This window comes from Garra rufa, chromosome 7, assembly GCF_049309525.1.
Source record: "Garra rufa chromosome 7, GarRuf1.0, whole genome shotgun sequence".
Taxonomy (NCBI): Eukaryota; Metazoa; Chordata; class Actinopteri; order Cypriniformes; family Cyprinidae; genus Garra; species Garra rufa.
In genome coordinates this window covers 15,482,977-15,496,115 of record NC_133367.1, presented here as the reverse complement: position 1 = coordinate 15,496,115, position 13,139 = coordinate 15,482,977, and the positions used below count along the sequence as shown (strand labels likewise).

Below are 13,139 nucleotides of genomic sequence, written 5' to 3'. Positions count from 1 at the left end.
ATTCAAATAAGAAAAAAAAAAAAAACTTACTGCACAACACATCTATTCTTCACTTGCAATGTTTTTATTTACTTATTTTTTCAAATTTTGATTATTATTATTTTTTTTTTAAATCAATGTAGGTTTTGAAATTAATTAACAATTCCAATTAGTTATACTTTATTGTCCTTCACAGAAAACTTGGACTCAAAGCTGCAATTAGTACACAACAACCACATGCAACAACAACAATAAAATATTACTGCAACTTATTATTTAAAGGTGCCATAGAATGCATTGATACAATATTTTTAAATTGTTCTCTGATATCTACAAAAGGCAAAAAATCTCCAGTAACGTTTTTTAGGATTAGATTTAGGATTTGTCCCTAGAATGAAATGGTCTGTTTTTGCCTTATTTGGAAGGTTTGTGAATAATAATGAGAAGCTCTGCTCTGATTGGTTTCACAGAGCTGCTCATCTCAATAGCTCGCACATGGAGGAAAATATATCTTTAATTACGGAGTTCTAGCCGCTTTTAAAATGTGGATCGCTGAAACAGCCCTGTTGAATCGATCATTTCACTCTCGCTATTGTGATCGCATGAGCTCTTGTGTCTGGTTATACTGCAGCGGCCAGTTTTTACTTACCACATAAGTTCAGATACTTACTGTAAATCTTCTCCATCATCAGTGTAGTCATCTCTCCCTTTATATGGTAAGTGAAATCGTATCTAGAGCTCTTCACAGAGGACCCGAGACCCGAGGAACCGGGACCCGTATGGGTTCGGGTCTATATTTTAAATGGTTAGCCGGGTCCGGGTCGGGTCCAAATCTATTACTTCGGGTCCCGGGTATGTTTGTGTGTAATACCCGAGTCGATCGGAGAACATCGCACCTTCCAGTGTCAGTCACCACTTTGCACGTGTTTTGTAACTTGCAACTTGTAAAATTATGATAAGAAAAGTGTGAGAGGGAAATAAAAAAAGAAGAAGATTAGATAAAAAAATAAAAATGCGTGTCGCGTGACAGCAGCAGCGAGTAGCAGAGGGCGGGAGGAGTTAACGTAAACGGACGGTCGGTGATCATGGATTCCTTCATGAGTGATGTGAAATAAAAAGCCTTGCACATTTATTTATTTCACTTGAGCAACAAAATATGAGATTGAAAATGAACAGTCACATTAATGTTGTCTATGATGTTTACACTGCATTAAAATAACGCGCATGAAATGTTTCTATGGCAACCAGAGCTGGCGACTTTTACCAAAGACCAGATCCATAGAGAAACTCTGCCAAAGACTATAGAATACCCTTAAGGCCTTAAAGGGACTTTGCTTTTACTCTGCCATAGTACGCATAGCATTCTTTCTAACGTTTATAATAATACGGAAGAACTATCTTGTTATATTTACATTTTTTGGTCAGGCTCGGCTCAGAGAGCACAGTGATAATAGAAAATATGGTGGAAAAAATAAACTCTTTTCAGAATAAGCTACGTATTTACGCTATCAAGCTGTCTCGTGCTATTCGTGCAAATTCCTCCTTTAAGTTTCATAGGATGACCACTAGGTGGAGCTCTAAACATATGTTTTGTATTGCTTTATCTTACTGAAGAAGATACTGTTATTGAAGATGCACGGTCTAAAGTTTATAATAATAAATAATAATAATAAATTAACTAATAAATAAAACAATTGCGCTGAGTCTTTATTACAATCTGCAAAAGTATCTTTATTGTAGTTAAAAAGGGTAAACACAATGGTCGAAGTTGACTTCATAAAAAATTATTTTCTAAGTTGACTTAGAAACGCCAAAAAAGTGTTTTTTTCCTTCGCAAGTTATTTATAGTTAAAAGCAGTTTGCTGTGCAATATGTGCCGATCGGGTACAGTCGGGTCTGTGTCTTCCCAGCCGAGTTCGGGTCCAACTAGTAAATTTAAGGTATAGCCTATTTCGGGTCTTCACGGGTTCGGGTACCACTTTAAAATAAAATACGGGTCCGGGTCGGTTCCGTCCAGGACATTTACGGGTCTCTTCGGGTTCGGGAACAAATTTTTGGACCTGTGAAGACCTCTAATCTACACTGCAAAAAATATTTTCTAGCTTAGATTTTTTTGTCTTGTTTCCAGCCAAAATATCTAAAAATTCTTAAACCGAGAAGTATTTTCTAGACGATTAAAAATCATTTTCTTGTTTTCAGAAAAAACAAGTCAAAAATTCAGTGAGTTCAAAAAGAAAACAAGATTATTTTTCTTACCCCAATGGCAGATTATTTGACTTGTTTCAAGCAAAAATGCGCTTAATTTTGACTTTTTTTTTTCTGAAAACAATAATAATAAAAATTATTTTTACTCATCTAGAAAATCCTTCTCGGCTACCGCTGGCAGTAAGCTAACCATGTCCCTTTAGTGGCTTGCTTTATTTTACTGATGTACTGAAGTTAATGATGATTGGGTGATGCAAATGTTGGGAGCATAACTATTAACAATCGCGACTATTGCATAATAGTCTGTGTTATGTTGGAATTGACCCATTTTTCAGTGGTCTTTTGCAAACACCAGATTTATATAATCATGTTTGAGACTATGTCACGTCCATGTACTGAACTGTTATTATTCAACTATGCCAAGGTAAATACAGTTTTCACATTCTATGGCACCTTTAAACTCCCAATAGATAAAATTAATTCTTACAGTGATTGCTTTGACATCATGGAACTCTATAATGCTTCCCTGATGGCAGTAATTGATACATTCAAAATAAAACATGGCTTGAATCACTTACTATTGCTTGCACGTTCTTATTAGAAACCAACAACTCATAAATAGACTGAAATGTGTACTCTCTTACACCCATGACTTCTCAAAACTGCTTGATTAAAAAAAGACTTTCTGACACATTCCAACCAAACTAAGTCTTCTTAAAAAAATATAGTTTTTGTTGAAATCTTGAGCAGAGATAGTAAATGTAGGCTTTCCAAGTTAATGATTGATCATTGACCACTTCAAGACATCAACTTGTTTAGTAGGTGTTACCTTAAATGATAACTGAATTGTAATTACCCTAGTTTCCTTAGTTTTTCCAACATTGACATTAAGGTGATTTAAATTACACCATAATCTAAACAGATGAAATAACTGCTAAATAGATACAATGAGACAGAGAATTTCCATGATAATACTCACTTGAGTATCTTCAGTTCACACACAGGATTCTTCAATACCTCACAGATCTCTTTGACTCCTGAGTTCAGCAGACGGCTGTTGTTGAGGTCTATCTCTTTCAAGATGGTTTTGGAGGAGAGAACAGTAGCTAGAACTGAACAGATTTTCTCTGTCTGCTCACAATTATTCAGCCTAAACACAAAAACAGCATTACTTATTATTTAGCACATATTCAACACATCAGATCAGCAGGTCTTAATATGTGCTCCAACATGTGGCTGACAGTCATTTGTAATAAATAATCATAAATTATAATCTGCCAATCATCAATAATCATAAATAAAATAAAATAATCATGTTCACTTACTTTATTTTCTCCACTTTGCTATGAGAGTCCATCAAAAGAGCAGAGAGTTTCTTCCAATCCAGGTCTCCTAATTTATCTTTACTCAGATCCAGTTCTTTTATTAATAATGGACTTTTACCCAGAACTTTACTGAGATACTCACATGCTTCCTGTGCCGCAGGACTTTTCAGTAACCTAAAAAGTAGAAGAGATACTTAGATTACAGAGTTATATAACCATAAACCTTCCCAAAAGGACAGTGTTTTTGTGTAACAAAACATTAAAATTGGTTGAACATTGTCTAATGACTTATAATAAAATACGAAAAAATAAATTTTAATGTGCAATAATGCTTTAGAGAACAGAGACAGACACAATTGATTTTATCAGTGCAGTATAAGTGTGGTAACTAGGTAAATCTGTGCTGTTAAAAAAGTGTGTTTATATTTTACGTTAACAAACATGTTCATGCCAATTTTAATATTGTATCTGTTTAATTTATAAATAATTAATTAAACTATATACCAATACAAGACAAGGCTTTTAACTCATCACTGGGGTTTTATTGCAGCATAGTCACAAAAAGGTTATTTTAAAAAGTACAATAAAAAAAAATTTAACCACCTGATGATCTTCAGTTTATAGCGTCTATCCTGTAGTAAATCATTGAGCTCTTTCACTCCTGATTGTCCAGGATCATTTCCTGTGAGATCCAGCTCTATCAGGTGTGAAGGGTTTGATCTCAGAGCTGAAGCCAGAGCTTTATAACCTTCTTCAGTGATACTGCAGTCTGAAAGTCTGTATAAACAAAATTGTTTATTCTTTAGATTTACAAGCTTTCTACTGGGATTTACAGATAACTTCTGACAACCAACTTAAAACAACATAAACTAGCCCTCATTCACAAAACTTACTTACAGTTAGATTTAGTATAACATATAAAGTAGAGATTCAAGTAGCAAAACAAATTTCAATCTCTTTTTTTAGCTAATCTAATCAAACGGACATTAATAAATGTATATTCACATGCAGAAATGTAGATAGATAAAGATACACACTTCAGTTTCTCCAATCTGCACTGTGGAATTTTAAACAGAGTACATATCCTCTTAATTCCTGAGTTTCCTAGTTTATTTCCATTCAGATCCAGCTCTATCAGATTTGAAGGGTTTGAATTAAATGCTGAAGTCAAAGCAACACAACCTTCTTCTGTAATACTGTTATTATTCAGTCTGCAGAGGAAGAAATCAAAAGATAGGAAACACTGTTTAGTTTATATGAATAACTTGAATAAACAATGTTCTAATGTAAATATATTTCACTTATAAAGTAATATACCATGTACAATACTCACATCAGCGTGTTGAGTGTACAGTGTTTATCCTGCAGTAGAGCAGCAATCTCCTTCACTCTTGTGTCTCCTAGTTTACGTCCACTCAGATTCAGTTCTCTCAGGAGTAATGGGTTTTCACCCACAATTTTAGTCACATACTGACAGGCTTCATCTGCAGCAGGACCCAAAAACCTGCAGTCAGGAAAAGTTCATTGACATCAGCCATATAGTAACTTATTTTCAGTTAAGGTTGTAGCAGGACATTTAGTGATTTAATAAATGTTGCTTTGATGGTTTATCCTCTGTCAATTTAAATGATTTAACTATTGCACTTATTTTAATAACACTCACCTCAGTGTCTTCAGATGACAGTTTGGATCGTGTAGTAAATCACTGAGCTCCTTCACTCCTGATTGTCCAGGATCATTTCCTGTGAGATCCAGCTCTATCAGGTGTGAAGGGTTTGATCTCAGAGCTGAAGCCAGAGCTTTATAACCTTCTTCTGTGATATTGCAGTTTGAAAGTCTACAAAAAATAATAATAATAATAAAAAAATTAATAACCTAATTCAAATAAGAAAAAAATTCAAAGAAAAAAAATCAAATAAATAATAAGAAAAAAATAATTATTCATTACTGTGCAATATCTGTACTCTGCACCTCTTTGCAATGATTTTATTCAGAATTATATGTATCAATGTAGGTTTTTAAGTGAATTTACAAATTCCGATTAGGATGACAACAGCAAAGTTGAACTACACTTATACTAAACTTGTAAACACTACCTAATTTATATAAAGTGAGAAAAAAAGAGATCCCTGCTAATTTTGTATGTTTGCCCACTGACAAAGAAATGATCAATCTAGTAGGCAGTCTGGTAGGTTTGTTTTAACAGTGAGAGACAGAATTACAACGAAAACATCCAGAAAAACACAACTGTGTCAAAGACATACAGATACAAAAAAGTATGTAAAGCTATATTTGAGAGAGACATGAGTGTAGGACAAACTAGAATTAACTGAACTTTTCAATGTTGCATTTAGACCAAAAAAAAAAAAAAGTTGCTTAGGATGGAATGATTCACAAAAATGAATCAAAATTTACAAAGCTAAAGATAAAAGGATTGTTTAAACAAATCATTTGACTGGAATGAACATGACTTAAAATTATATTTTTATCATTTTAAGAAGCACACTTTCCAAACTATATATTCACAACAGATGTGCTTATTTTGCAGTTTTGTTTCATTGGCACACCCGTATATTCTGGCAGCTTTGATTGGGTGCACCGATCATCAATACAGGAGGACCTATGCCACTCGGCCATGTGCTTAGCTTAGATCATTATAATGAATTGTATCTTGTGTAACAATTGTTTTGAACCCTAATTACAAGGTAGGTCTGTTCGAGTCTTTAGGTTGTTGTGACAAAGTGATTACCAGCCAACTGCCAATAAAACTTTGTTCCTGCAAAGAGCAACTCACGTATACTGAAAATTTAAGTACAAAAGATTCTACATTTATATGATCACAAATGGGGTAGTGGACAACTAAGAACTGTGCTCATAGTCAGACAGTGATGCTAAGAGCTAAGATTAATGACCCTGTGTTTGACTTGTTTGTATCACGTAGGGCAAAAATAGATGATAAAGACTTGCTGCTCATCTCTGCACTGGGGTAGAGATATTTCATTACAGTACTCAGGTTTTTTACAGTTTTTCTCAATTGCTTAAACACATTTCTTGAAATTATGCCTCTTATTTGCGAAACTCTAAACACAAATCCACAACTCCTAACTCATTTCCCCAAACTTCCTATATTGAGGTCAAAATGAAGCTCTCCACTCAAAACAATTCAATCTTGCTGAAAAACCAAACTTTGCTTTCAGACATGACACACAAATCCTCAAAAACACACACACTACAACACAGTTTTACACACTGATGAGATAAATTCAAAACAATACTACAAAAACAATACAAATAAAAAACTTTTCACATGATGAACACAACAAATCTATTCCTTTGCAAGTGTTTTATTCCTTAATTTAATGCACTGTAGAGTACAGTACAAAACAGCAAAAAACAACAAAATAATTATTCTGCCCAGCATCCTGTCTTTGGTCTGGGACAGGCCAAAGAACCTCTTCAGCATCACAGGCTAAATTAGCCCTGGCCAGGCAGCAGGGGTAAAATCCTCTTGCATGCCTGATCCAACCCTGGCACTCATCAACTAAAATATATGAGACTGCTTGTCTTCTTGCCCTTGCTCTTCCTCTGTCTCTTCCATGTTGTTGTCGTCATCGTCCTCCTTCTCCTCCTCCTCCTCTTCCTCTTTCACCTCCTACTCTTCCTCTTCAAAATTACACATTACTGTATGTGGGATATTGATTGAAAAAGACTGGATAGGATTCACAGTTACACTTGTACTAGTGGTCTGACAAAAAAAATAAAAAATAAAATAAAAGCACACAACGTCATTGTGAAACAGAAAAAAAAGAAATATGGGCACAAAGGTGAAAATAAAAATAAGAAAGTCCACTGTCAGAATTTGTAACTCCTGTGTTGTCCTCTGTCTATATGCTTTCCAATGGAAGGTTCATGAGATGTACCTTTGATCTATTTCAGAGAACTGCTTTATCATTGGTTGATCTACATTATCTTCATTAGTGAAAGTCAAGATTCACTTGAATAATTCATGGCAAATTTACAAAAAGTCTAATAGAAATGTGTAGAATATATGATTGACAGTTTAGGACAACTAGATCAAAAATTTTGCATTTAGGTAATGATTTATACGATGAGCTAATGATTTGATGTTTTGAGGGGTAAGACTATTGCACAGAGAACTACAGTATATAATACATTTTGAGCAACATGACAATAGCAACTGATAATGTAGGAAACTGCAGACAAATGTATATTTCATTTCTGATCTGAGAAATGCACCAAAGTGACTGAGAAAAATGTTTATCCTTTTATCTCCATCGAAGGTTCTGATTGGTGTGTGCTAAATTTTGACTCCTAGTGTTTCCAGTTGGGTAATTGTGTGCTAATTGAGCTCAAACTTCGCAGACTTGAGTGAACAATATTGAATGCTTGTGCTTTCTAAATGACCTCATGGTGTAAGCACTGAGAAATGTAGGGATTTGTGTGTAGAGTTTTGAAGTAACAGTTCACCAAATATAACTTATGTGTCAAAGCAGGGAATAGTGTTTATAGTTTAAGGAAATGGGTGTGCTTTTTCAAAAATGGCATTATAGTTTTGAAATTTTAGTTCAAAAGACTGGTTATAGTGTTTTAGCAATTGAGAAAAACTGTATTACCAAAGAAGAATAACAAAATCCAGTAAACTACACAACAAACTGGTCTACAAACCATATGAAATACTCACATCAGTGTGTTGAGTTGACAGTGTTTATCCTGCAGCAGAGCAGCGATCTGATTCACTCGTGTATCTCCTAGTTCATGACCACTCAGATTCAGCTCTTTCATGAGTAACATATTTTTACCCACAATTCCAGTCACATACTGACAGACTTCATCTGCAGCAGGACTCAAAAACCTGTGGAATGTAATTAAAAGTATGATTTAATTAGGTTCTTGACTGTTTATGGTGTAATGAAAAAACTGCTGTGTCTCACCTTAATTTTAGCTGACAGTTTAGATCCTGTAGTACATCAACAAGCTGCTTCACTCCTGATTGTCCAGGATCATTTCCTGTGAGATCCAGCTCTATCAGGTGTGAAGGGTTTAATCTCAGAGCTGAAGCCAGAGCTTTATAACCTTCTTCGGTGATACTGCAGTTTGAAATTCTAGTTCACCAAAAAAAATAAATAAATAAATAAATAAAATAAAAATAATAATAGAAATTTCAAGTTAATTTTATTTCTTTCTTTGAAGGTTGCAAAAACTCAAATGACTATGGAGGCAAAAAAGGCACAGAAAACTTGAATATGTTAGACATCAACTGTCAGGGATGCAATTATATAAAAGTGTTTGACTTTGTATGATCTACAAAATACTGTACAAGCAACCTCAAAATAGTAAGAGATAACATTCCAGTTTTGAAACTAAATGGGACAAAACTGAATAAATAAATAAATACTCCTTCACTATGGTGTGAAACACTCATAAAAAAGTACAAGAAATGTTTAGTCAAGACCATCCTCATCTGCTCCATCAAAAAAAAGATCAGTCCTGTCATATATAATCTTAAAATAAATGTTGATTACCATATCTCACTCTCCATTAAGATTAAGCAGCTCTACCAGATTGATCTGAATTTTGACTCAATAGTAGGACAGCAACTAATGATTAAATCACTAAATTATAAACTAAGATAAATAAAAACAGCACCATCTAAGTTTTAACTCTAGATTATCTACATATGTCTATATACAATTAACTGTAAAATCATACTGGGGGCAGCCATGGCCTAATGGTTAGAGAGTCGGACTTGTAACCCAAAGGTTGCAGGTTCGAGTCTCAGGTCCGGCAGGGATTGTAGGTGGGGGGAGTGAATGTACAGCACTCTCTCCACCCTCAGTGTGTATTGACTGAGGTGAGTCCCTTGAGCAAGGCACCGATTCCCCCAACTGCTCCCCGGGCGCCGCAGTAATGGCTGCCCACTGCTCCGGGTGTGTGTTCACGGTGTGTGCGTGTGTTCACTACTGTGTGTGTGCACTTGGATGGGTTAAATGCAGAGCACAAAGTCCTTGTATGGGTCACCGTACTTGGCCTCACTTCACCCCTTTCCCCTTTCCCCTTTAGGTACCTGTAATAATGCTGCAAAGCCAATAAAACCGTTATTATAATCCCTTAGAGTTACTGCACTAAATAATAATTACAATTCTAAACATTACATGTACAGTTTGAAATCTCAAGTTAATGTCCAATAAAGCCCAACTGCAGAAACGTTACCAAAAGATTTCAGAGTTTTCATGCTATCCATTAAGCTCTGTCAGTTTAACGCACATTCATGGGTTTGCACTCATTTAGTGAAGTTTTTATTAAATTTAAACAAATCATGTAACGAGAGGTGAGATGACTGACGAGACTATGATCAAGTCTCGCAAGTTGGTGTACCGTCAAAAGGGGTTCGGCCAGTGTTGTGCCCATTTTCGACCCCTGCCAAAACTTTACCCCCCTCGTTGAAATCGCTACCTGATTGCCTAATCCTAACCCCACCCCTAATCCTTACCCTAAGGCTCCATCCACACGAAGCCGGTGCGTGCCCTATCCGATCATTTTTTTCCCTCGTTCTAAAAAAAAGTTCCATTAACACGAAACCACTGAAAACGGTGTAGTATATATGCCAGACCAGTATGGGGTGCTGTAATTCTGCCATAGATATACACTATTCACGGAGAAGAAGACTTTGAGCATGCGCATAACCTTGCACGCTGTATTCGAACTAAGAAGAAGAAGACGAAGATGTGAACATTATCGCTTGTTGCTCATAACAGTTGCATAGAAGCAATAGATTTAGCTGTAATAAAGCTAGCAGGCTTAGTAGCAACACGAACACAATCATGTAGTCCGCCAATATTGTTGTTGCTGTTACGTGTGACGCAGCCGACACGTGATGTGATGACATCATCGTTTCAGAAAATATACGGATTGGCTGTACACACGAAACCGCGAGGGTGTCGTTTTCAGATTTATCCACTTTGGGACCCGGTTTCAAAAAATAGCGGATTAAGTCTCCTAAAACGCCGGATCCGTGTGGATGAAACGCCAATACGATAAAAAATGTATACGTATACAGGGAAACGCGTCTCTGTGTGGACAGGCCCCTAAACATACCAATACTAAGGGGATAGTAATCTGGCGGGTGTCAGAGTTTGGCATAACACCGGAAACGTCGGACGTATATATACCGTTCCATCCAATGATTCGGCCACAACTATTCAAGTTTCTGCTGAGGCGGACTCCAAGGACTGTTTCTCTTCTTTTATGTGTACTTATAAGAAGTAAAATCATGAAGTAAAATTGTTATTGTTATAAGTTATGTGAAGTGTTCTTTGTTTGTGTATATTTGATGTTTTCACATTTGTTTAGTAGTTTAATGGCCATTATGTGTATGTGTTTTCACCTTTATTTTTTTTAATTGGTGCTGGTCACCAATATATAAGTTTTTTTGCTGTCTCTATAGGGGGTATGTGTTGTTCTTTGTGAGAGCAGGTCCTGTGGTTCTTAGACCTCTGTATTTAAAGAGGCAAATGCAGTGGCCCAGTTTATTGTAAAGTTTTGTTTATTTGTATTTTTTTTTTCTTTATTTTTTGGTTCATTTCTTTTTGAGTTATGTTATGATTTTTTTTTATTTATTAATTTTTTTTTTTTTGTAATCTTACATAGAGAAAATAAATCCTTAAGCATTTGCAGTAGTCCGCTGCCTCTGTGATTTTTTTCTTTTGCTGGTCACATCTATCACAAGATCCAAATAATACATTTTTATAAATGTTTAAATATTAAAAAATATCTAAATCATCTGTTGGCACACAACGTATCTTAGTATATCGATACTAAAACAATTCAAACTAACAAGGTTTTGGTTTGGGTCTGTTGTCATACAACTTACTAGCCTGGCAAGCCAGACCCATATAAATGTAGGGTCTGGGCACTCTCCATAGACAGGGCTCAACCGGAGGGGTGGGATAAACGGTTGTCTTTCAAACTCCTCTCCACGCAATAGGATAGCGCTACAACCAATCAGAGACTTAGTCTGTCAGGTGACGTAGTCAGAGCGACGGAGATTTTTAACGAAAATCAGTGTACTGTGCAGTCTGTCAGCCAAATAATAGACATAGATCGGCACTAAACCTTTAAAAGTAAACAAAAACATGCACAGACAAATCCAAATTACACCCTGCTCTGATGTAGTATATGCAAACACCGGAAGGGGAAATCGGTGAAAAAGTCCAGGATGAGTTTGCGTAAGCAAACGTAATCTTTTAGCTTTAAATGGGTTTGAACAACCAGGATAAGCGCAAGTAATTACCATTTTGAATAGCCGCTATATCCACAATCTCTGTGCACTGTGTGAACAATGAGTGTCGTATACACGCCACAGATCGCTTCCGGTGTTTGCATATTCTACACCACAGCGCGTTCACATGTAACGAGCTCCTGCTCAGGACAGATGGACGTGGCTGTGTATCCAAAGTAAAAAATTATATAAATACTGTTCAGTTTTCCACACGTAATTAACAGAACCAGGAATTCATGTCTGACGGAACTTATGGTCGCAGGTCAGGACTCAGGCGTCATCATGTTAAGCCCGCCCACCGACTCGTGATTGGCCCGACATCTTGGATTTTTCGGAATTTTAAGTGAATTGAGAGTAACTAGACTGACCTTGGAAGCAAATGTAATTTGCTGCCGCTAGGGGCGCGTCTAGATTCTAGGCTAACAACTTACCTCAGTATCTCCAATTTACACTGTATATTCTTCAGTCCAGTACAGAGCAGCTGTATTCCTGAATCCTGTAGATCATTATTGTTCAAGTTCAGCTCTTTCAGATTGGTTTCTGATCCAAGAACTGTAGCCAGAGCTGAACAGCTTTTGTCTGTTAGGTTACAATCATTTAACCTATAGGGGAAAAAAATACATCACATAATTAGGTGAAACATTTGCAATAATTGTTATAATATAATTTATATATTTATAGTATTTAACATGAACAGGGTGAGCCACACTAACATATCTCTTCAAGGACTAGTGATTACTATATATTAGTATTGTTTGAGCTCAATGTCTTCAATCATTTAGCCTACAAGGGAAATAAGTCACATCACATAATTAGGTGGAACATACAATTTTTTTATATTATAATTAATATATTATATGAGTTATATTATTTTTATATTATAATTAGTGCTGTCAAACGATTAAACGCGATTAATCACATCCAAAATAAAAGTTATTGTTTATGTAATATATGTGTGTGTACTGTGTATATTTAGTATGTATATATAAATACACACACATACAGTATATATTTAGAGAATATTTTTAATATTTATTTTGAAATACATTTTCAATCAATAATATATATATATATATATATATATATATATATATATATATATATATATATATATATATTATTGAATGAAAATGTATTCATATTTTTCTTAAATACATCCATGCATATGTGTGTATTTATATATACATATTAAATATACACAGAAGGGCTGGTCAATTAATCGAAATTAAATCGTAATCGAGATTAATCGGAAGCTCCGATTGACATGCGTATCTTTTTAGTGAAGCACGGTGATCTGTGATATCTATTTCTATGTGATCTGTGATCAGTAG

At 35.3% G+C, this 13,139-nt stretch overlaps 1 protein-coding gene across 1 annotated transcript in view; it reads right to left on the bottom strand.

The window, feature by feature from the left end:
- LOC141338728 (uncharacterized) overlaps positions 1 to 13,139 on the bottom strand; it is a 148,610-nt gene that overhangs the window by 127,896 nt on the left and 7,575 nt on the right. Inside the window, exons 7-9 of the mRNA XM_073844342.1 lie at positions 5,173 to 5,346; positions 4,843 to 5,013; positions 4,547 to 4,720 (exon numbers count right to left, since the gene is read on the bottom strand). Coding sequence (XP_073700443.1) covers positions 4,547 to 4,720; positions 4,843 to 5,013; positions 5,173 to 5,346 — 519 coding nt within the window. The remainder of the gene's footprint in view (positions 1 to 4,546; positions 4,721 to 4,842; positions 5,014 to 5,172; positions 5,347 to 13,139) is intronic.